This window comes from Cydia amplana, chromosome 27, assembly GCF_948474715.1.
Source record: "Cydia amplana chromosome 27, ilCydAmpl1.1, whole genome shotgun sequence".
Classification (NCBI taxonomy): domain Eukaryota; kingdom Metazoa; phylum Arthropoda; class Insecta; order Lepidoptera; family Tortricidae; genus Cydia; species Cydia amplana.
In genome coordinates, this window is record NC_086095.1 from 4,892,205 (window position 1) to 4,915,774 (window position 23,570).

A 23,570-nucleotide genomic window follows, 5' to 3' on the forward strand; every position below is an offset into this window, starting at 1 on the left:
AAAAAACACTACTACATTTTACAATTTTTATTCTTTGTAACAAAAAAATCTTAATTGTACGGAAAAATATTGATTTATGCTGGCAGCACTAAAATGCGGCTGTCAAATTTTCGATCAATAGAAGTTACGTTTACAAAGTTACCTATGATTTCTGTATCTGTCATTTATTCTGTATAGATATTAAAAATACAAACAAGACTTTTAAGTACAAATATAACATTAAATTATTTAACATTAAATTATCTTCTTTAACTATTAATTTAAAAGTTATAAGACATTAAATAAAATTGACTGTGGCCGTTTGATATTTATCAAACCTTAACGTGGAGCTAAAATTAAAAAGTTAGTCCAACTACAAAAAAAATAAAAATAGCTGTCATTCCGATCGTTCACTTGGGCACTTTTTATTGTTTTCGTGGAAAATTAGTTCTAATTATCATCTTTATCTTACTATTCAGTGTTCTGCTTGTTAACAACAAGATGATGGTGAGTTACAAGTGTATTTCATGTATTCTCAGTTGTTTCTTTACTCGATTTTCTAATTAGAGTTTAGGGGGCGTCAACGCTCGGTTTTCCGGGATAATGCAGTAAAAATACTACTTAACGTTATCAATACGGCTTCAAACACGTATGACTCACAGTAGTCACAGTGCTTGCACGTATCAGTGATACTAGATCGTTGTTTTTGCAGTTTTTTGCCCTAACAAGCCATTTGACGTGGTTAGCTGCATTCTCAAACTTTTTACAGTTCCCAAGGTTGTTTAATGCGCTCTGTTGGCTTAATGCTGTTAACTACTTCATGTTTAGGTCGTTAACATTGTAATTCGTTAATTGGTGAAACTGCTGCGTTGAAAAAGTAGGTATCTTTGCTATTGAGAGCGAAAAAAGAGATCATATCTAGTTTCACAGTCAGACTCGGCGTGTGTAGTTATTAGTTGGGAATTTTAAGGAAGTTTTATTTAGTTTTGTAAAATGCTAAAGTGTGTAGCTTTTAATATGTCTTTGGTATGTATGTAGAACAATAATGAGTATTATTTGACATTGCTGATAAGATAACATTGGTCTTCTAATGCATACTGTCCTATCAGTCACTGTTCCTAAATTCAACCATCTCTGAAAAACATTGGTACAACTAATTTTTTAAGGTTCCATACCAAAAAGCTACAAAAGGAACCCTTATGGAGTAACTCTGTCCGTCTGTCTGTCTGTTTTTTTGTGTTTTGGCTGATGGTAGGGCAGATTATCTTGTAACTATTTAAATTAAAGGAAAAATTAAAATTTCCTGGATGCTATGATATGGGTGGGTCATTCTCTGGATTTGTGCCGTCTAAACTCCGTGAAATCATACTAAATGTATGAAAAGTTTGATGGAGTCGAGTCTGGCCGCAGTCATATAATTTTAGACCAACCCGGGTATGATGCTCAAATGTGGTGGAGTAAGGTTACATTTTAATTTGGTAAAATTGTTAGATTCAGTCCAAGCTAATTGTGTGGAAGTGATACTCTAAAGCCCCGTCTCCATATCGCGCGGCAAACCATCAAACATTGGCTCGCGCGGCAGCCGCGTGCAATGGATACCGGACTGCCGCGCGAGCCAACTCGATGCGCCCGGTATCCATTGCGCGCGTCTGCCGCGGAGCCAATTTCGATGGTTTGCCGCGCGATATGGAGACGAGGCTTAAAGTCTAAACACCAAGTTCCTATGGTAATGTACGATGTTGCAATTTTTTGCAAAGTAGGTGCAAAGTTGCAACTCTAATAGGATACTCATACGACTAAAACCGACCGTAATTTGACTGACCATGTATAGAAATAAAACAATTAAAACAGATTGTATCGGATTTTATTCAATATACGCGATATAATCCGTTTTAATAGTTTTATTTCATGAGTAACTATCGCGGTAACCGAAGACAATATGATGACCATACATCGGGGTTATTGGTGCGGGAATGATTTCGTGTATTTATAACCTTGTTTATTGTAAAATAATTACTAAACTCTGAATTAAACGTAGGTAGTAAGGTCCAAATGTGCTTAGAAATGTTAAATTATAGTCTGTCAAGCCGGATATGTCAGTAGCAATATAAAGCAAACTAAAGTATGGTATCCCTAGGAAACGAACAAAAAGCAGCAATGTACATCGAACAAAGATGAAATGTAAACAAAACAGTTCCACAGATAAGATATAAATGACACGCGATTTTAGAATAATTCAAACGTAGTGTTGCTAACCCGCGATTTTTCAAATTTGCCGCCTAGTATCGTTTTTTACATTTTTTACCTGTTATTTGGCTAGTGTAAAACATTCCCGCACCGAAAACACCGATGTATGATGATGACCATGTATATTTCAGGACTGTGTGGAAGAAACCAACGATGACCCCCTCTCAGCCCCCACCATGTCCATACCATCACCGACAGCCGGAGACACGGTTGTGGAGAAGAAGAAACCTAGCGAGAATGTGTCACTCGCTGATAACAGCTTATTGGTGAGTTTCAACACTTTAATCTAAACCAATCACGACCCACACTCGGCCCCCACCATGTCCTGTCCTGGCAAACAGAAATACGGCCCGCCCGATGGTAAGCGGTAACCGTAGCCCATGGATGCATGTGACGTCAGCAACAGTGATAGTTTATAATCAAAAAATCGAGTACTGAACGCAACTACACACGTAAATTCAACACGTTCTGCACATCAAAAGCATACTACTCGGTGAAAGAATTCCTGGCTGAATGATTAAATATGTCGAAACCATAAAATAAATATATATACCTAATATAAGCTAAGCTATCTTATAATAATTGTAAATAATGTTTGACCTGTGACCGTGGTGAAATAGGGGCCTGAACTGAACGGCATAGGAAAAATGTCACATATTGCAAGCGTTTAAATGCAAGGATTAAATTATTTAGCATCATTTTCAACTGTCAAACAGGTGGACATATCGGACGCGCTCAGTGAAAAGGAAAAAGTGAAGTTCACGGTCCACACCAAGACCACTCTGCCCGAGTTCCAGAAGTCAGAGTTCCTGGTGGTCCGGCAGCATGAGGAGTTCGTGTGGCTGCATGACAGATATGAGGAGAATGAGCAGTACGCTGGTTACATTGTGAGTAGTTCCTTGTATACTTATTTATTTAAACAAGTAACGGTCAAAAATATTTATTGATACACACTTTTATTGCTGACTGTACTTTGCATCAAGTATGTACGTCTCGAGACCTTTCTAATGAGCCTAAACTGAATGTGTTTTTGTCTTCCCATCAAAGAGTTCTGTTTGCTACCTTCCGACTGCATCATCAGATCAGCTCCATATTAGCATATTATTGTCATCGCAAATACGAATCTCACTTATACAGCTGTGTTATTAGTGTTTTCTTTTGTAGAGGGGTGAATCAACTTTTTCTTGTCAGTCGTTGCCATGGTTACGTTCTCCTGGGTCACTCTTTAAAACCTGATTTTTAACCATTTAAGTTCACCAAACACGCTTTTTTGTGATACTTATAAACCCTTTCCATTGAGGGTCGTCTACCAAGCGTGTCAGAATTGTCGTATGTGTGGCGAAGAGGAAGAGACAGTGAAACACTTAATGTGTGAATGTCACGCCCTCGCCAGACAAAGAATGAAGGACTTTGGAGCAGGATATCTGGAACCAAAGGACTTTAAAACGCTACCCATGAGCTCCATCATCCGACACATGGATATGGTGGGAAAAGCTCTTGAGTAGCTGACGGATCTTCTCCAGGGGGTAATTGCACAAAAGATCCCTATGGGTCGAAGTGTATCCGTAAGGGCCCCCGAAAATAATAAGATAAGATAAGATAAGCGTGTCAGAAGGTGGTGTACAATGTCTCCTAACAAACTATGCTAATATTAATATTGTCTCTTGGCTGACCGGACAGAATAACAACAAGAAGTTGATCCACCCAGCTAGAAATAAAGAATACTTTCTCAATCCTTATTTCTGATTAGATACCGCCAGCGCCTCCACGGCCGGACTTTGACGCGTCGCGCGAAAAACTGCAACGTCTCGGCGAAGGCGAAGGTGCCTTGACTCGGGAAGAGTTCCTCAAAATGAAGGAGGAGTTGGAAGAGTGAGTTTATTCGTAGAGAAAAAAATACATAGATTGCTCACTCCATACATCAGTTTTGGTACCAAAAAGACTAAATTTCAGTGTCTACATCTAGCATCGTGTAGCGGAATTATCACTACTGCTACTTGACAATAGATGTAGCACCGACCGGAAAGTCTTATGTTTAGCATTAGTCATCATATTGATCAGGGATGTTGCGGATGCCGATTTTTTGACATCCGCGGATGCGGATGCGGATTTTTAAAGGCTCACATCGCGGATGCGGATGTCAAGATAGTACCATAAAAAACGTCAAATATTATATTTTAGTAATTTTTATTTCAAATAACCGGCCAAGTGCGAGTCGGACTCGCGTTCCAAGGGTTCCGTACATTAAGTCCCACTCACGCTTGACTGCTCATTTCTAATAGGTTTTTTTGGTTAATGACTAAATTACCTAGCAGTCTAGCACTTACGCCGATGCTAAGACGTTCCTGTACCGACCTGTTCCACATCCGCATCCGCATTAAATACGCATCGATTTGATGCGGATGCGGATGTTGAAAATAATGCGGAAGTTCCGCGGTTGCGGATGCGGATGCGGATATTCGCAACCTGATATTGATTTAAACTAACACGATCCTCACTCATACTTTTATTACTACCACGGGACTTAATCGCGTAAGACTTAACGTTTATTTGTGGCCTGACGTTTCGAACGTGACGTAAGTCTTACGCGATTAAGTCCCGTGTTAGTTATAAAAGTTTAACTCGTCATGTTTTGTTTCACAGCGAATATCTGGCCACGTTCAAGAAAACAGTCGCCATGCACGAAGTATTCCTGCAGCGGCTAGCGTCGCACCCCGTGTTTCGGAACGACTCGCACCTGCGCGTGTTCCTCGAGTACGAGAGAGACCTCTGCGCCAAGCCGAGAGCCAAGATACACCTCATCACGACGCTGGTGAGCCATCATACTGTTTATTTATAGCCATGCCTGCCTCGAGTTTATATACGACTCGCCGCTTCGTGCACCAAGATATACCTCATCAAGTTAGGGTCTCTATTGTTTACCAAAAAGTTTTAAGTCATAATGTATTATTGCCCGCATTTTCGTTAGTCATAATTCATTTGGTTCAGAAACGCGTCACTTTTCAGGATTGCCATAAAACAAACCTAACCTAACCTATCTATAGGACACCTTACGAAAATCCTGAAAGGTTAACCGTTTCAGTTTTATATTATACCTTTAAACGACAATTCTTGTATATTTAATTATTTATTTATATATTTATTTATATATTCGGGGATCTCGGAAACGGCTCTAACGATTTCGATGAAATTTGGTATGTGGGGGTTTTTGGGGACGAAAAATCGATCTAGCTAGGTTTTATCTTTGTAATAACGCGCCTTTTTGAGTTTTTTATATGACTAATGATAATATGACAAACAATACATTATGACTTAAAACTTTATGGGAAACAAAGGGACCTACATACTAATAATAATTATAAATTTTTAAGGTTTTGTGTAACCCGTGCGAAACCGGGGCGGGTGGCTAGTAGCCATTAAGGGGACGGTATATGACGTTTTCGATTTAGACCTCACTTTGTGCAATCAATTTGTTCAATGAATGATTAATAACTGCATTAAATTATACGTAAATCTGTTCACGAAGAAGCCGTGTACCGGCTCTTCACGCCATATTTTTTTTTATTTGCTGTAATTCTCTACAAATCGACACTAAAAGTGTCCAAAAATCAAAATATGGAGTTCCGTTTGAGCAAAACGCATTACAGTTTTGTCTTTGACAGTAATTGAGTTGTTGTGGGATTTTGAAGGCTAGATAACTAAACTACCAGATTATTATCTGCTTATATTTTTACTCACAAATACAACACAGAAATTCAATCCCAAATGTAAACTTTCGTATAATTTCCATACATTGACGACATCACTCAAAACTCTTCTTCGAGTCAGATGGCCGTTGGCCTTGCATCGAAGCAGACGTGTACGTCGTCGTAGCTCGTTTTTGACATTATTATAGACATTTCATCATATACGCATACGAAAATGTATACCAGTAGATAAATTGTATTTCATAAAATAGGGTAAATAAATATAATCACGTCGAGCTCCAGTCAAATTTTAAATGTGAGTTGTTGTTATTTACGGGTCGTAACGGTCGAAAACAGCAGTAAATTATCCTAAAACAATACGATTACAATCGAATTTAAGTAACTTGTTCCTTCAAAACCCGCTTAAAATGAAAAAAGTTTAAAGACTCGTTTTACTGATTGGGATTGATTTCCATTATGCTGGTATCAATTTTGCGTCATTATAAAAATGTATATGACTTCTGTACGTCAATGACTTTTGATGTCAATTAATTGTAATCTTGTATTTATGTTAGAGAATATTATATGTTCATTTAAATATTACTCATCTATTAATACGAAGCGTAATTCGTTTAATACCTAAAGACTTGCAGTGTCTACACCTACTTTGTTGACGTTCGTTCCGTCTATGTATGCGATTACGTAACGTGCTGTTCTGATAATCTTCAAGAATCAAGATAATTAATAACGGCAAGACCAGCATTTAGTACCAGCGAGTTTTGCGGATTTGGAGACCGAGATGAAGCTTACAGGCCAATATCGCTGCGGCCTGGCCTGCTTATTGTTATGTGTATAAATCGAATGTTATATTAATTTACTATAAAAAACAATGTTTTATTTCAATGACATTCTGTGCGTAGAGGTATGTATGTTTCGGTGATTATAAGAATTATGTCCACACAATAATCGTGCAAAGCAGAGACTGCATTATTTCTTTACGGTATAAGCGGTAAGGAAAAACTCATTGGTATCCTGGCTCGTACCAATGAGTTTTTCGGAACTTATGTACGAAATATCATTTGATATTTACCACTAGCTTTTCGGTGAAGGAGGAAACATCGTGAGGAAACCTGCATACTCGTAGTGCATACATTTGCGAAGAAATTCAAAGCTGTGTGTGAAGTCCCCAATCCGCATTGGGCTAGCGTTGAGATTATTGTCTATACAGGGTGGTCCAAACCGTGACGTCCAAAAATCGTCGGCTATCATAATGTACCCCATATGTATGTTGGCCGATTTTTCGTAGTTTTCAAGTTATGATTTTTTAAGCTTTTAACTTTTCCTATGAAATTCCGGGGTTCCCATACAGAGTGGCTGAAAAATAACTGCATTCCGTTGCCAGGGAGGTGTTGGGATTATACTGAGCAACTTTTATTATGGGACCAACCCCGAAATCGCGAAAAAAAATTGGCTTTTTTATACATTTTGGCTAGTCCATTTTCTATGGAAGGGTAATTTTTTTTCGCGGTTTCGGGGTTGGCCCCATTGTAAAAGTTGCTCAGTATAATCCCAAAACCTCCCTGGCAACGGAAATGCAGTTATTTTTTAGCCACTCTGTATGGGAACCCCGGAATTTCATATGAAAAGTTAAAAGTAAAAAAAAATCATAACTCGATAACTACGAAAAATCGGCTAACATACATGGGGTATATTCTGATAGCCCACGACGTGAGGAATCTAAAAAAAAATTTTTGGACGTCAAGGTTTGGACCACCCTGTATATAGGCTGAATTATTATTATTATTTATAGGCGGTACGGTACCGTTATTATTTATCAATACCGCTTCGTTTTGAAGGTACTATACCTGTTGAAATATAAAGTACGGTACCGGTATAAAATTGCAGCAGGTACAACTATTTTTTATAGGTGTACAGTCAGCTGCAGAGAAAAGGTACCACCCCTGCATACAATCTTCTATGCAGGGGTGACCTGCAGCTGACTGTACCTAAACCATCACTGACCGAGCGTAGGCGAAGGTCTCCGTTTCAGCTTGGGCAAAAATACTTTCGTTTGTTCGAATGTTCTCCTTTGCATATCACATTTCTCAAATATCTCGAGAAAATTTGTAAGCAGGTTCGGTAGTTGGATATAATTACTCGGTTTCTTTTTTTTTATAAGTTCTAATAGGCAGAGATTGTCATAAAGGACTTAAGCGACAGTAGGGTCTATGGTACTTAAGACCATTGTGATTATTCGTACGACCGAAGATTCGGTTTCGGTTTCTGTTTCGGCCAGTTTCGGCCATAAAATCATGTTTCGGCCGTAGTTTCGGTTTCGGCCAAAAAACGGTCGAATCTTTCGGCCTGGCCGAAACATACGAAATAGTACTTCGTATTATGAAACTAAACTATGTGACAAAGACCAAAAGTTGGGGAGCAAGTAGGACAACAATATTTATATATACAGAAATTGTGTTTCGGTCGGACACTAATTATTAGGTACTTACTGATTACGCTGCGCCGCGTGGAACGTGAGGTGCGTTGGGGTAAGTACATACAAATCATTCAAGAAAAAAATCCCTTTTAAGATCACTCGTGTGTCTGCCCCTAATAGACTAATTCAATTGAAATTTGGTACACATTTTTCACATATGTCAAAGAGTCGGTGATCCAAAGATGGACTAGTAACGTAAATAAATAAACTTTTAACTTTGCGGCCATTTTTTTGTATCGTGTGATATATCAGATATTAAATTATAAGATATTTACTAATAATAAGCATTGGTCACGTAAATTATTTTTAGTCTTTTTTTGCAAGTATGAATGATATAGAACATTATTTCAATTATTTTTAAAATTAAGCCTATCCAAAGGCGACTTGGAAGATCTACATTCGTTGGGTGAAAAACAAGTTTTTTTGTCTAATTATCGTTTAAAACACAATCGATCGTTAATAACGCGGGCACATAAAACAAAAAACTTCTTTTTTCACTCATAAAACTCCTTAACCCTAATAAGAGCTAAACAAAAACAAGTGCGAGTCGGACTCGCATTCTAAGGGTTCCGTATATTAAGTCCGTCTCACGCTTGACTGCACATTTCTTATAGATTTTCCTGACATATATAGGTAAAGAACTACTTTGTGTATTTTTTTCAAAATTTTAGATCCAGTTGTTTCGGAGAAAGTGGGCGGAGAATGATCATTTTTTGCCTATTTTCATGAATAACTGCTGAACTATTAATCCTAAAATTATAAAAAAAAAATATCTTTGAGATTCTTACAATGAGCTCTTTTATTTGATATGTAACACTATATAGTTTAAGAAACATATTTTTTCATTTTTTCATTTACCCCCCCCCCCAAAAATGGCTACCGTATTTCAAATTCTCTAAAATACATTTTATTTACGTTACACGTCCATCTTTAGGTCACAAATTTACATTTGTGTGCCAAATTTACATATGTGTGCCAAATTTCAACTGAATTGGTCCAGTAGTTTCGGAGAAAATAGACTGTGACAGACGGACGGACAGACAGACAGACGCACGAAGAATTATATGTATATGCACTTATCCCAACGCACCTCTCGTTCTACGCTGCGCGGGGTTCATTGCCGCTCCTACCGCCGTAAGTGTAAGTACAACTACATCATCAAGGCTACGATCGAAGATAATCAGTTCAGCACTGAAATAATAGCGGTGGAATGCCAGTATAATATTTAATTATTTATTTTAATTTTATAAATTTAATAGCAAAATAAATAGCGAATATACGATACTCGTACAAGTAAATCTGTAAAGATCTTATGTACCCACATCAGCCGACATATATTATTAAATTTTATTTTGTCGGCCTTAATTAAAGTTCCACCCTGCCGAAACTTTATTTATTTAAATTTCTAATTGAATTGATTTTTCGCCTTATGAATAACCGTATAGAGTAGTAAATAACATTTTACATCTGACTTAATGACATCTGGGTTTATTCGGTTTAACTTTACAAAACGCGTATCTCGACAAAGCCATAATATGCAGAAAATAGTTAACAATCAAATGAATTAAATTAGAATTTAAATACGTCACGTGTGACATGAACAGACAAGGAGAGCAAGATTTAATGTATTGTTTCTCTTTCTTCTTTCAATGGAACGTTTTTACAGTTTCTGTTCCTCAAAAGAGGTCAGTAGTTAACACTAAACTCAAAACGCTATCTTAAAAAAACTTGATGGGTCAATGACCTGTACCAGTAAAGTGAGGTAGTGTGCGTGAAGTGCGCTTGTGTGTGAAATGGGGTAAATTGACAGAATCTGAAAATTTACCCACCTCTACCGTCACCTTAAATACGTAATTTTTATTTGTTGACTTAGTTTATTGAAGTGACACCATACATCAATGGAATACATAATGTGTAAAAGTATTAATTCAAAAATTTGATTACCCAGTATTATACAACAGTAATATTGTCCCTTGTGACTTTATGTTTTGTCATAGAGAAAAAATACATAGATTGTACACTGCATACATCAGTTTTAGTACCAAAAAGACTATTAGCATCTAGAATGGAGTAGTGGAACTATCAGTACTGCTACTTGACAATAGATGTAGCACCAACCGAAAAGTTGCTCTTGAGATAAGACTTTCCGGTCGGTGCTACATCTATTGTCAAGTAGTAGTACAGATAGTTCCGCTACTCGATGCTAGATGTAGACACTGAAATTAATAGTCTAACTGATGTATGGAGTGAGCACTCTTGTCTTACTATATTTCTCTATGGTTTTATTGAACAGGTCCGTTCCATGACAACAACAACAGACGAGATCTACCTCGGCGCGACCGTGCGGGACGTGAACGATTTCTTCGAACAGGAGACCACGTTTCTACAGGAATATTACACGCATTTGAAGGAGGCAGTCGCTAGGGTGGATCGCATGACTTCTAAACATAAAGGTATGCTGATAAACTAGATAATGTTACTATTTAGAGTAAAATGATAACAAAATCAGGCGAGATCTACGACAGGCCGCGACGTGAACGATTTCTTCGAACAGGAGACCACGTTCCTACAGGAATATTACACGCACTTGAAGGAGGCAGTCGCTAGGGTGGATCGCATGACTTCTAAACATACAGGTATGTCGATAATGTCACTATTTAGAGTAAAATAATAACAATAACAAGCGAGATCTACGACAGGCCGCGACGTGAACGATTTCTTCGAACAGGAGACCACGTTCCTACAGGAGTATTACACGCACTTGAAGGAGGCAGTCGCTAGGGTGGATCGTATGACTTCTAAACATAAAGGTATGCTGATAAACTAGATAATGTTACCATTTAGAGTAAAATGATAACAACATCAGGCGAGATCTACGACAGGCCGCGACGTGAACGATTTCTTCGAACAGGAGACCACGTTCCTACAGGAATATTACACGCATTTGAAGGAGGCAGTCGCTAGGGTGGATCGTATGACTTCTAAACATAAAGGTATGCTGATAAACTAGATAATGTTACCATTTAGAGTAAAATGATAACAACATCAGGCGAGATCTACGACAGGCCGCGACGTGAACGATTTCTTCGAACAGGAGACCACGTTCCTACAGGAGTATTACACGCATTTGAAGGAGGCAGTCGCTAGGGTGGATCGGATGACTTCTAAACATAAAGGTATGTCGATAATGTCACTATTTAGAGTAAAATAATAACAATAACAAGCGAGATCTACGACAGGCCGCGACGTGAACGATTTCTTCGAACAGGAGACCACGTTCCTACAGGAGTATTACACGCACTTGAAGGAGGCAGTCGCTAGGGTGGATCGGATGACTTCTAAACATAAAGGTATGTCGATAATGTCACTATTTAGAGTAAAATAATAACAATAACAAGCGAGATCTACGACAGGCCGCGACGTGAACGATTTCTTCGAACAGGAGACCACGTTCCTACAGGAGTATTACACGCACTTGAAGGAGGCAGTCGCTAGGGTGGATCGTATGACTTCTAAACATAAAGGTACGTTGATAATGTGAATAATGTCACTATTTAGAGTAAAATAACAGTAACAGGCGAGATATATGACAGGCCGCGACGTGAACGATTTCTTCGAACAGGAGACCACGTTCCTACAGGAGTATTACACGCACTTGAAGGAGGCAGTCGCTAGGGTGGATCGGATGACTTCTAAACATAAAGGTATGTTGATAATGTTAGTATTTACGAGTAAAATAATAACAATAACAGGTAAGATCTACGACAGGCCGAGACGTGAACGATTTTTTTCAACAGGAGACCACGTTCCTACAGGAGTATTACACGCACTTGAAGGAGGCAGTCGCTAGGGTGGATCGTATGACTTCTAAACATAAAGGTACACAAATAATTTAGACCATAACATCTTATAACTTACCGTGGCATGTAGCAAGTACGTCCACTCAGTACTCATGCCGCTGATTCTATTCTAATCACTACATAGTATAAAATAAAGTCGCTTCCCGCTGTCTATCTGTCTGTCTGTCTGTATGCTTAGATCTTTAAAAGTACGCAACGGATTTTGATACGGTTTTTAGGGTTCCGTAGCCAACTCACCAAACTTCGAACTGAAACTCAAATTTTTTTTATCAAACCCATACGTGTGGGGTATGGATAGGTCTTCAAAAATGATATTGAGGTTTCTAATATCATTTTTTTATAAACTGAATAGTTTGCGCGAGAGACACTTCCAAAGTGGTAAAATGTGTGTCCCCCCCCTGTAACTTCTAAAATAAGAGAATGATAAAACTAAAAAAAATATATGATGTACATTACCATGTAAACTTCCACCAAAAATTGGTTTGAACGAGATCTAGTAAGTAGTTTTTTTTTTATACGTCATAAATCGCCTAAATACGGAACCCTGCATGGGCGAGTCCTACTCGCACTTGGCCGCTTTTTTAAGAGATAGAGTGATTCAAGATGAAGGTTCATGTATAATTTGTTAACCCGTGCGAAGCCGGGGCGGGTCGCTATATCAAACAGTATAAAACATATTTATGCGATGGTAGTATAAAATATTGACTTTACAATTCAAAACGTATGGTCGTGGAATTTAATTGCAGTACCATTTTGTACCATGTCACAGTGACAATAGTATGAGGTCCCTAGCGACTTTCATATTGATTGTCACTGAGACAAGGTATGACCACAGAATAAATAATAGTACTAGGTACAGAAGACTCACTCTCTAACAAAACGCGTCTGTTACGATCAGCACAGATATAGCCGCTAGGTGGCGACAGCGCCACGCGCGGCTTATGGCTTTCCCCAAAATTGGTGTGAAACGGATGTACTTTTAGCTACCTGTAGCAAAGCGACGTCGCGGAGTGAGACAGTCGCACATGGTACGAAAATTAAATTCTTTGACTGTAGGTACCTATATGGTAGGTACGGTAAGGTTTAGTAATTATAGTAGGCTTATGTACATCCTCAATTATTTATGTCATAATAGTTACATAACAACTACACACACACACACATACACTTAAAAACTTGTTTGCCTTATCATTTGTTTTTTTAGGGTTCCGTACCCAAAGGGTAAAAACGGGACCCTATTACTAAGACTCCGCTGTCCGTCCGTCCGTCCGTCTGTCACCAGGCTGTATCTCACGAACCGTGATAGCTAGACAGTTGAAATTTTCGCAGATGATGTATTTCTGTTGCCGCTATAACAACAAATACTAAAAACAGAATAAAATAAAGATTTAAGTGGGGCTCCCATACAACAAACGTGATTTTTGACCAAAGTTAAGCAACGTCGGGCGGGGTCAGTACTTGGATGGGTGACCATTTTTTTGCTTGTTTTGCTCTATTTTTTGTTGATGGTGCGGAACCCTCCGTGTGCGAGTCCGACTCGCACTTGGCCGGTTTTTTGTTTTCTTCTTTATCTTTATACAGTGTGTAAATCCAATACGGGCGAATATTTAAACGGTGGTTAGCATAGGACCTAAAAACTATATTGAGATAGATTTTACTTAGAAATGCATTGAAAATTATAACCATACAAAATAATTCGGCCCGCAATGTAATACACCACACACGTTACGGGATACGAGCTTTTTAAAGTAACTGTCAACGCTTGTTGGCAGTTACTATGAAAAGCTCGTATCTCGTAATGTCATTATCATCTTGTTTCTTAATGTTTACAGTACATTGCTGCTCGGTACATGTGGAAAAAGTTAATCACGGGGTCATAATTAAGTGTAACTTAAAAAAACATCTTAATTAATGATAAGACGGGTAAATTCTATATCTGGTTTAATTTATTGCCCGTATTTGACTTACACACTGTATAATGCGTAAATACTATGTATACTGCGTCTAGATTTAGATAGATTGAATGTGATCCGGGAGAGGTGGTGCTTCCTGCCGTCATACAGTTTTTACTAGTACGAAGGAATCGTTTCCTACTCTTACGAACAACATGTTGTAATGTTAAAATTGTATTTAAAGGAAATAAATAAATTGAATTGAATTGAATTGAATATTTTCTTTTACAGAGGTGGCCGACGCCCATATAAAGCTGTCATCGTGCATAACCCAACTAGCTACCAGAGAGCAGCCGCATACAGAGCGTTTCCTCACTCGGGCTGCTGACACCTTTGACAAGTGCCGGGTACGTACATGTACATACATAGAACATGAACTGTAGTTGACATAAAGCTATCATCATCATAACCCAACTAGCGACCAGAGAGCAGCCGCATACAGAGCGTTTCCTCACTCGGGCTGCTGACACCTTTGACAAGTGCCGGGTACGTACATGTACATACATCACTACATAGTATAAAACAAAGTCGCTTCCCGCTGTCTGTCCCTATGTATGCTTAGATCTTTAAAACTACGCAACGGATTTTGATGCGGTTTTTTAATAGATAGAGTGATTCAAGAGAAAGGTTTACGTATAATTTGTTAACCCGTGCGAAGCCGGGGCGGGTCGCTAGTAGAACATAACCTCTCATCAAAACTTGCCAATGCAAATGTAATTTTAATTTGTGTAAATAAAGATTCAAATTAGAATGGAACGGAGGCTTTTTATAGGCCTCTGGGCGGGCTTGATACTAGATGTCTAATGAGTCGCGACTCACGAAAATTGTATTGAACAACAATTTACAACTAATATTAAAGCAGAAGGAGTTGACAATAGAGTTCCGGCTAATCCGGTTATATTATTGGCTGAAAATTCTTGAGCATTAGACTTTAGGGTCGGTGCAACATCTATTGTCAAGTAGCAGTACTGATAATTCCGCTACTCGATGCTAGATGTCGACTACGAAAATAATAGGCGTTTTGGTACCAAAACTGATGTATGGAGTGAGCACTCTTATTCTTACTATATTTCTCTATGTTACGTGCAAATTTAATCTCTATTTCTTTTGCAGAAAATTGAAGGTCGCATGGCGTCCGACCAGGATCTGAAACTGGCTGACACACTTCGGTACTACATGAGGGACGCTCACGCCGCCAAGGCTGTACTCGTCAGAAGACTGAGGTAACCAAATATGATCTCTATTACTATAGTAGAAGGTCGAGGGTCGTGTTCCGTCCGACCAGGACCTAAAACTACCTGATACTCTAAATGAGGGACGCTCACGCCGCCAAAGCTGTACTCGTCAGTAGACTGAGGTAACCAAATATGATCTCTATTACTATAGTAGAAGGTCGAGGGTTGTGTGGCGTCCGACCAGGACCTAAAACTAGCTGATACTCTAAATGAGGGACGCTCACGCCGCCAAAGCTGTACTCGTCAGTAGACTGAGGTAACCAAATATGATCTCTATTACTATAGTAGAAGGTCGAGGGTTGTGTGGCGTCCGACCAGGACCTAAAACTAGCTGATACTCTAAATGAGGGACGCTCACGCCGCCAAAGCTGTACTCGTCAGTAGACTGAGGTAACCAAATATGATCTCTATTACTATAGTAGAAGGTCGAGGGTCGTGTGGCGTCCGAACAGGACCTAAAACTAGCTGATACTCTAAATGAGGGACGCTCACGCCGCCAAAGCTGTACTCGTCAGTAGACTGAGGTAACCAAATATGATCTCTATTACTATAGTAGAAGGTCGAGGGTCGTGTGGCGTCCGACGAGGACCTTAAACTAGCTGATACTCTAAATGAGGGACGCTCACGCCGCCAAAGCTGTACTCGTCAGAAGACTGAGGTAACCAAATATGATCTCTATTACTATAGTAGAAGGTCGAGGGTCGTGTGGCGTCCGACCAGGACCTAAAACTAGCTGATACTCTAAATGAGGGACGCTCACGCCGCCAAAGCTGTACTCGTCAGAAGACTGAGGTAACCAAATATGATCTCTATTACTATAGTAGAAGGTCGAGGGTCGTGTGGCGTCCGGCCAGGACCTTAAACTAGCTGATACTCTACATGAGCTTCAAAAAGTATGAAAAAAAATTTTTTTTTATTATTCTTTAGGGGCACCCTCTCATATGTTTTTGATTGTTAAGAAACTTACACAGTATTTTTTTTGGGTTTTTTCTAAATGATTTAGGGGTCGCTACCCGAGGTGAAAGTTTTAGGTTTTTACAAAAAAATACGTTTTTATAAATAATCTTTTATTATTATTTTTTAATTGTATTTATACTAAACTATGAATAACTTTACTTAATAAAGGTCTGTAAAACATGAAATAATTACAATAAAGCATATATAACGTTGAACATGGCAATGGTACATGTCGAATTATTGCATTAAAGTAGACTTTTTTGTATTAGGAAATTTACGTCGGTATTCTTTAACCGTCAAAAGTAAAAATGGCTTCTGTTCCTCATTTGTCGTGTGAAGACGATTATATTCCTCCATCAGAGCTACTCCTCTTTCAGCTAAGTCATTGACAACTTTCATTGAATATACATAAGCTTTACATTTGTTGTAGTTGTCATCATTTTTCCACGACTTCACATCTTTCTTCAAGAAATCACATGAAACGGCCAATGTATCGAAAAAAGACAGTGTTTGGTTGGTTACAAAATCTTCCAAGTTTTTTACTAAAATTAGATCTTGATCAAGAGTTGCTCGCTTTGAAGAAACACCTAGACTTTTCTTTAATCTTTGCCACTCCGAAAAATATTGTAATAATTTGGCTATTACCTACATGTTTTTTTAGTCTGGTGGGAATACTTGCTTTTTCCCATATTTGTAATACATCGCAGGCAGTGTGTGTTGCGGAGTCTTTATTATTTAATTTCTCTATAATTTTATAATAGAAAAATGAACTCATTACTTCTTTAACAGACGGTAGTTTTGATTGAGGTAATGTTGGTGTCAGCTGCCCAATTAGCCATATATCTGTATTTTTTCTTGTTCTAATATCACTTTTACCAGCACTAGACGCCATTGTATGCCACTGTATGTATGTAGTCACTTATTGGAGTGAAAATAATGGTATTATACATCGACTTGCAATACCAAACACACGTCAACACGCTCAGAACGTTTAACACACTTGTACTCCGTATTCTTAGGTATTTAAATAAACGCAAACAACCAATTTGTAAGTTTTAGCGTAGAATATAACATTAATTGCTTAACTAACCAAATCTCTGAACTTCTATGTCACTGAACGACTTGACTAATGTGATTTTTTTAATTAGCTTCAAAGGTCATTTGAGGATAGATTTACTAGATTTATTTATGTTTATTTAAATGCCGATAAATGCAAACTATAGATTGAAAAAACTACTGATGGCATAACAGAGTGTATTAGAATCACAAATGGCTTATTTAGGAGGTATTTAGTAACATGATTGTAGCGACATGAGCAGAAACAAATATGCGATTTTTTAAAAGATTTGATGGCTGGTAGCGACCCGTAAATGTTGTTTAATTGAGAAATAAAAAAATACGTGTTAGTTTTTTTAGCGATTGGAAGCATTTAAGTCTATGCCCCGTTAAAAAATATCATTTTGATTTTTTTGAAGCACCCTAATTGAGCATAGAGAAATATAGTAAGACAAGAGTGCTCACTCCATACATCAGTTAGACTATTAATTTCAGTGTCTACATCTAGCATCGAGTAGCGGAACTATCAGTACTGCTACTTGACAATAGATGTAGCACCGACCGGAAAGACTTATCTCAACAGCACGGATGGAAAGACTTTCCGGTCGGTGCTACATCTATTGTCAAGTAGCAGTACTGATAGTTCCGCTACTCGATGCTAGATGCTAATAGTCTATTTGGTACTAAAACTGATGTATGCAGTGAGCAATCTATGTATTTTTTTCTCTATGAGGTAGATGGGTGAAACAACTTTTTCTTGCCACTCGTTGCCATGGTTACGTTCCCCTGGGTCACTCTTTAAAACCTGATTTTTAGGCATTTAAACTCACCAAACACGCTTTTTTGTGATACTTATAAACCCGTTCCATAGAGGGTCGTCTACCAAGCGTGTCAGTGGTGTACAATGTCTGCTAACAAACTATGCTACTATTGTCTCTTGGCTAACTGGACAGAAAAACAACAAAAAATAGTTGATCCACCCAGATATATAAATAATTAAATTTGAGAAAAATAAAGGAACGTTGACAATTAAATAATTGTTATTTACGATACAAGTGCGAAAAATAGGAAATTCGCAACGAGCGGCGTTTTAAATCGACACGAGTTGCGAATAGGCATAGATGTATGGAACCATCAGTGAAGTTAACTGTGGCAGGTGTGGCTCACTCCGCGATTTCGTGGCGTCGCTACAAGTACCTACAAGTACATGCGGCCCACACCAATTTTGGTGTCTAGCCATAGTAGTTGCCGCGCACCGCTACGGAACGGTCGCCTGCTCGCGCTTGCGCCACCTAGCGGTCATATCTGTCGTAATAGACGCGTTTTGTTAGAGAGTGAGTCTTCTGTACCTAGTTATATTTGTATTGTTTATTCTGTGCCTGTGGTCAGTGGTTAACACATATGTGACGTTATCTATGAAAAGGGACCTTATTGTCGATGGCGGTTACGCCATTATTAACGATGCTCCGATATAAATACAATGCCGCGCGACGCTGTGCGGCGTAAGCGCCATCGATAATAAGGTCCCTTTTCATAGATAATGCCGCATATAATAATATATAATATTTTACAGATGTCTCGCCGCATATGAAGCCGCTAATAGGAACCTCGAAAAAGCCAGGGCTAAGAACAAGGACGTACATGCTGTAAGTTATACATACATACATACATACATACATACAGTCACCACACGGGATTGTTACGTCATTTAGGGTCCTAACTAAATTGGTTGTTCCATACTTGGGCGTTTTTTTTTTGTTGTCCCCTACACTTTTTGTTTTTCAAATTTGGGATTTTTTATGTTATTTCTACTCAGAATCACGAGCTCTTTCTATCCTAATAGGAGAAAAAAAGTGTCCTAAGGTTTTTATTTCCATTCCGTCACCATTTTTCATAGACTTTGTATGGCGGTCGCGTAATGGAAAGATCGAAAAATGTATGGAAATTTTGGGACACTTTTTTTCTCCTATTAGGATAGAAAGAGCTCGTGATTCTGAGTAGAAATAACATAAAAAATCCCAAATTTGGAAAAAAATTTGTAGGGGACAGCAAAAAAAAAACGCCCACTTGCGCTATGGAATGTCCAATTTAGCTAGAACCCTAAATGGCGTAACTGCGTAACAATCATGGAGCGTTACTGTATTTAGGTACAATGAAATTATTTTTAAATGTAACGGCACCCTAAGTAGATACGTAAGTACGGTACGGTAGGTAAGGTTGTCTGGAAGAGATCGCTTCTTAGCGATAAGACCACCTGTTGTTACTTAGCTTTTAACTGTATTTCATTTTATGGGTTTTTTTTACTATATGGTGCACAATCAAAAATATTTACTTACTAACTTTTGCTGTGTTTACGTTACGTTTGTACGATTACGAGAATCATCCAATTTTTATAATGTGTTATCTTTAACCTTTTAACCGCCGAATACTGATATATAAGCATACCTCGCAACCGAGCTAGCAAATCTGTAGCAGTTGTACGTCAAGATATCACAACTACGCATAAACTAAAGTACAAAAAATATTTTTTCTTTGTTTTCAAACACACCAATATTTTCAAGCAATGAAAATTCCATTTTAATATTTGAAATATATGCGAAAAAAAAACCTGATTTTATAAACAAAATAACAGATACATTGAAACGCATCTAATATTGACATTGACCTGTTAATTTATATTATTTGACAGTAAATTAAACCGGGTTATATCGGAACTATCGGAAGAGGATCAACAAGGTTCTCGATCAATTTTATTAATCTTACATACAATAAAGTTAAAGCAAAATGGTTCATCATAATCGCCAACCCTGACACAAAACTGTCATATGCTACGGTTTTGCTAGCTCCGTTGCGGGGTATGTATATAAGACATACAAAATCGGGCTCATTTCGCCGCTGTCTGATAAATAAGACTTCGTGTACGTAATCCGGGGTAACGTCTTGAACCCCTTGGCCACCCCGCCACGGTGGAACCCGTGCCAATTTCTCGACTATATCAGGCGTGGCTCACTCCGCGATTTCGTCGCTTTGCTACAGGTAGCTAAAAGTACATCCGTTCCACACCAATTTTGGGGAAAGCCATAAGCCGCGCGTGGCGCTGTCGCCACCTAGCGGCCATATCTGTGCTGATCGCAACAGACGCGTTTTGTTAGAGAGTGAGTCTTCTGTACTTAGTACTATTATTTATTCTGTGCCCCCGGCGACACGAGCACGCTCGATGACGTATTCTATGGCGGTTAAAAGGTTATATACTAAATAATAAACATTTTTTTACCAATATATGTAATTAAATGTTTGTGTGTGTATGTGTGTATTAATGTTTCACGATATGTTCTGTGCTCACATAGCCCCAGGAGGTTCAAGAGGTAAACGCACGCTTATACACTAGTACCAAAGAGAATAGAGTGAATAGAGAGTTTGAAATTAACGCCATCTACCCAACAGTAGGCCTAAGGTATGGTGCAATGTATGTGAGATGGCGCCATAACCTTTGGCCTACATAACCTGTGTGCGGTAATGCATTATATGTAGCAGCTTTAGTCTAGTCTCTAGTGTTTGAAGTAGAGATGCCACGAATATTCGGCAACTATTCGGTATTCGGCCTATTCGGCCAGTTTGCCGAATATTCGGTATTCGGCCGAATGTTGCCTACTATTCGGCCGAATACCGAATATCTATTGCCCCTACCTAAAAAGAAAAATTACACAAAAAATACCAAACATTAGGTATACATATTTAGGTAATATTTAAAATGTATAATTGGAAAGTTGTTAAATAGGAAGACCCATTTGTTGATTATGATGAAATATTTTATTTTTATCATGGGTCTAATTTGATTGACTCTAACTACATTCATTAGTTATGTTTTACAAAAAATATATCTTAGCAAACGTTGTGCTTAGTTGGCAAAAGTTTTCATAATAATTGTGACTCACAATGTTCGCATCTCATGCCGAATATTCGGTATTCGGCCGAGAGAGTGGCCGAATATTTGGTATTCTGCCAAAACCACTATTCGTGGCATCTGTAGTTTGAAGACCGACCATTAACTTGCAAAATTCCATATGGGGCATTATCTATGAAAAAGGACCTTAGTGTCGATGGCGCTTACGCGCACAGCGTCGCGCGGTATTGTATTTAGAGATGCCACGAATATTCGGCAACTATTCGGTATTCGGCCTATTCGGCCACTTTGCCGAATGTTCGGTATTCGGCCGAATGTTGCCTACTATTCTGCCGAATACCGAATATCTGTTTCATCTACTTAAAAAGAAAAATTGCATAATTAAAATAACCAAAAACTATTTAGGTATATTTAGAATGTGTTCTTGGAAAGTTGTTAAATACAAAGACCCTTTTTTGAGCATTTGTTGATTAAAAAACAATTTATTTTTATCATGAGTCTGTTTTGTTTGACTCTATTCATTAATGCTGTTCAACAAAAATATATCTTAGCTAACGTCATCTAACGTTGAGCTTTGTTAGCGATCAGTTTTCATAATAATTGTGACTCAAAATGTTCTCATGTCATGCCGAATATTCGGTATTCGGCCAAAACCACTATTCGGGGCATCTCTAATTGTATTTATATCGGAGCATCGTTAATAATGGCCATGCGCCATCGACAATAAGGGGCTGTTCATAAATTACGTCATCTATATTTGACGATTTAGACCCCCTCCCTAAAATCATCCAAAAATCGTGCTTCGAATAACCCCGTTTCCTCCTACGTCATGCTACCATCATCCCCCCCAATTTGAAATGACGTAATTTATGAATAGCCCCTAAGGGCTCATATATACGGTGCGAGAACTCGCATGCGAATTTGATTACATTGCGTCGTTTGATCGGTCGGCTGAATTGATGTCACCTCAATGGTCCGCAATGTAACTAAAATCGTATACGAGTTCGCGCGCCGTCTAAATGAGCCCTAAGGTCCCTTTTCCTAGATAACGTCACATATGTTTGTTTGAATAAGGCGGAGCAGGCTCAGGCCGCGGCGTGCGCGCGATTCGAAGAACTATCTGCGCGTGCGCGCGAGGAACTCATCGACTTTAGGACGAGACGCGTCGCTGCCTTCAAGAAGAGGTATTTTCAACTTTATTACATTAACAATAAGGTCTTTACCATTAACTATACATAGAATGAATACAAAACAAAAACACATTTCATTCATTCTCGATCCCGCCCGTACCCTCCATTCATTGCTACTTTTTGAATGAAAAATATTTGTTTTACAATTTTATTTCAAAGTAAGTGCTTGGTCGTAGAAAAAGTATTGTATGCAACGTTGTTTAACTGAGTCAAAAAATACTCGTGGCGTCTTTATTAACCATTTTCGGCTTCGCCTCAAATTGTTACTCACGCCACTCGACTTTTTTGACCTCTCTTAAACAACGGTTGCATAAAATACTATAAATAAACCGCAACTCGTCGTTGGCGTAGCGTGTTTCGGCGCTGCCACTCAAATATGAACTGTAAATCATGTACAAAAGGTCGAAATTCCTTTGACTCTTGTACAAGTTGTGATTTTTTTTCCAGCCTCATAGATCTAGCGGAGCTGGAAATTAAGCATGCGCGCGCGCAGCAAGAGCTGTTCAGGAAATCACTGCAAGTGCTCAAGGAGTGCCAGTAAACGTACTAAGGCGTAACATGTCAGGTGCAGGGGGGCTATTTAGACTGCGGGGTAATTTAAACTAATCAAAATATACCTATCAATATACCCAGACCCATAATATGGTGGAAAGATTTGCTGGCTATGGATGAGGTCTTGGTAGCTCAGATGGCAGAGCGCTGGAGTATCGATACAGAGGCCGTGAGTTCAAGTCTCACCCAAGACAGTAATATTTCCACCTTTAAATGTTTTCTAAGCTTAATCTAAATATCTTCAATGTTTTACATTATTAACTAGAGCGTCATATATGTCCAGTTAGCGAAAAAGATGTGTTGTGTGTGACCACAGACAAGACACCCTCTAGACTGAGCATAGTAACGCTACCCCCTCTGCCACAAATATACGGTAGTTTTACTCCATCTTCGAGTCAAAGTGTCAGAATCCCGTGCCGTGATTGGTCCGTGTCTTTGAACGGACCAATCACGGCACG

At 38.6% G+C, this 23,570-nt stretch overlaps 1 protein-coding gene across 2 annotated transcripts; it reads left to right on the forward strand.

Moving 5' to 3' along the window:
- Nucleotides 1-405: 405 nt before the first annotated feature.
- Nucleotides 406-23,113, forward strand: LOC134660478 (sorting nexin-32). Of its 2 annotated transcripts, XM_063516241.1 has the most exons (12): nt 406-486; nt 2,358-2,492; nt 2,943-3,113; nt 3,977-4,098; nt 4,870-5,038; nt 10,700-10,859; nt 14,450-14,565; nt 15,332-15,441; nt 19,040-19,112; nt 20,814-20,831; nt 22,445-22,554; nt 23,008-23,113. In XM_063516241.1, exons 1-12 carry the CDS (start codon nt 481-483, stop codon nt 23,099-23,101), a joined length of 1,284 nt encoding a protein of 427 aa, XP_063372311.1. In that variant the 5' UTR covers nt 406-480; the 3' UTR covers nt 23,102-23,113. The 2 variants fall into 2 exon arrangements, with proteins under 2 accessions (XP_063372311.1, XP_063372312.1); XM_063516242.1 differs by lacking the exon at nt 20,814-20,831 and having other exon boundaries at nt 23,008-23,107.
- Nucleotides 23,114-23,570: the final 457 nt, after the last annotated feature.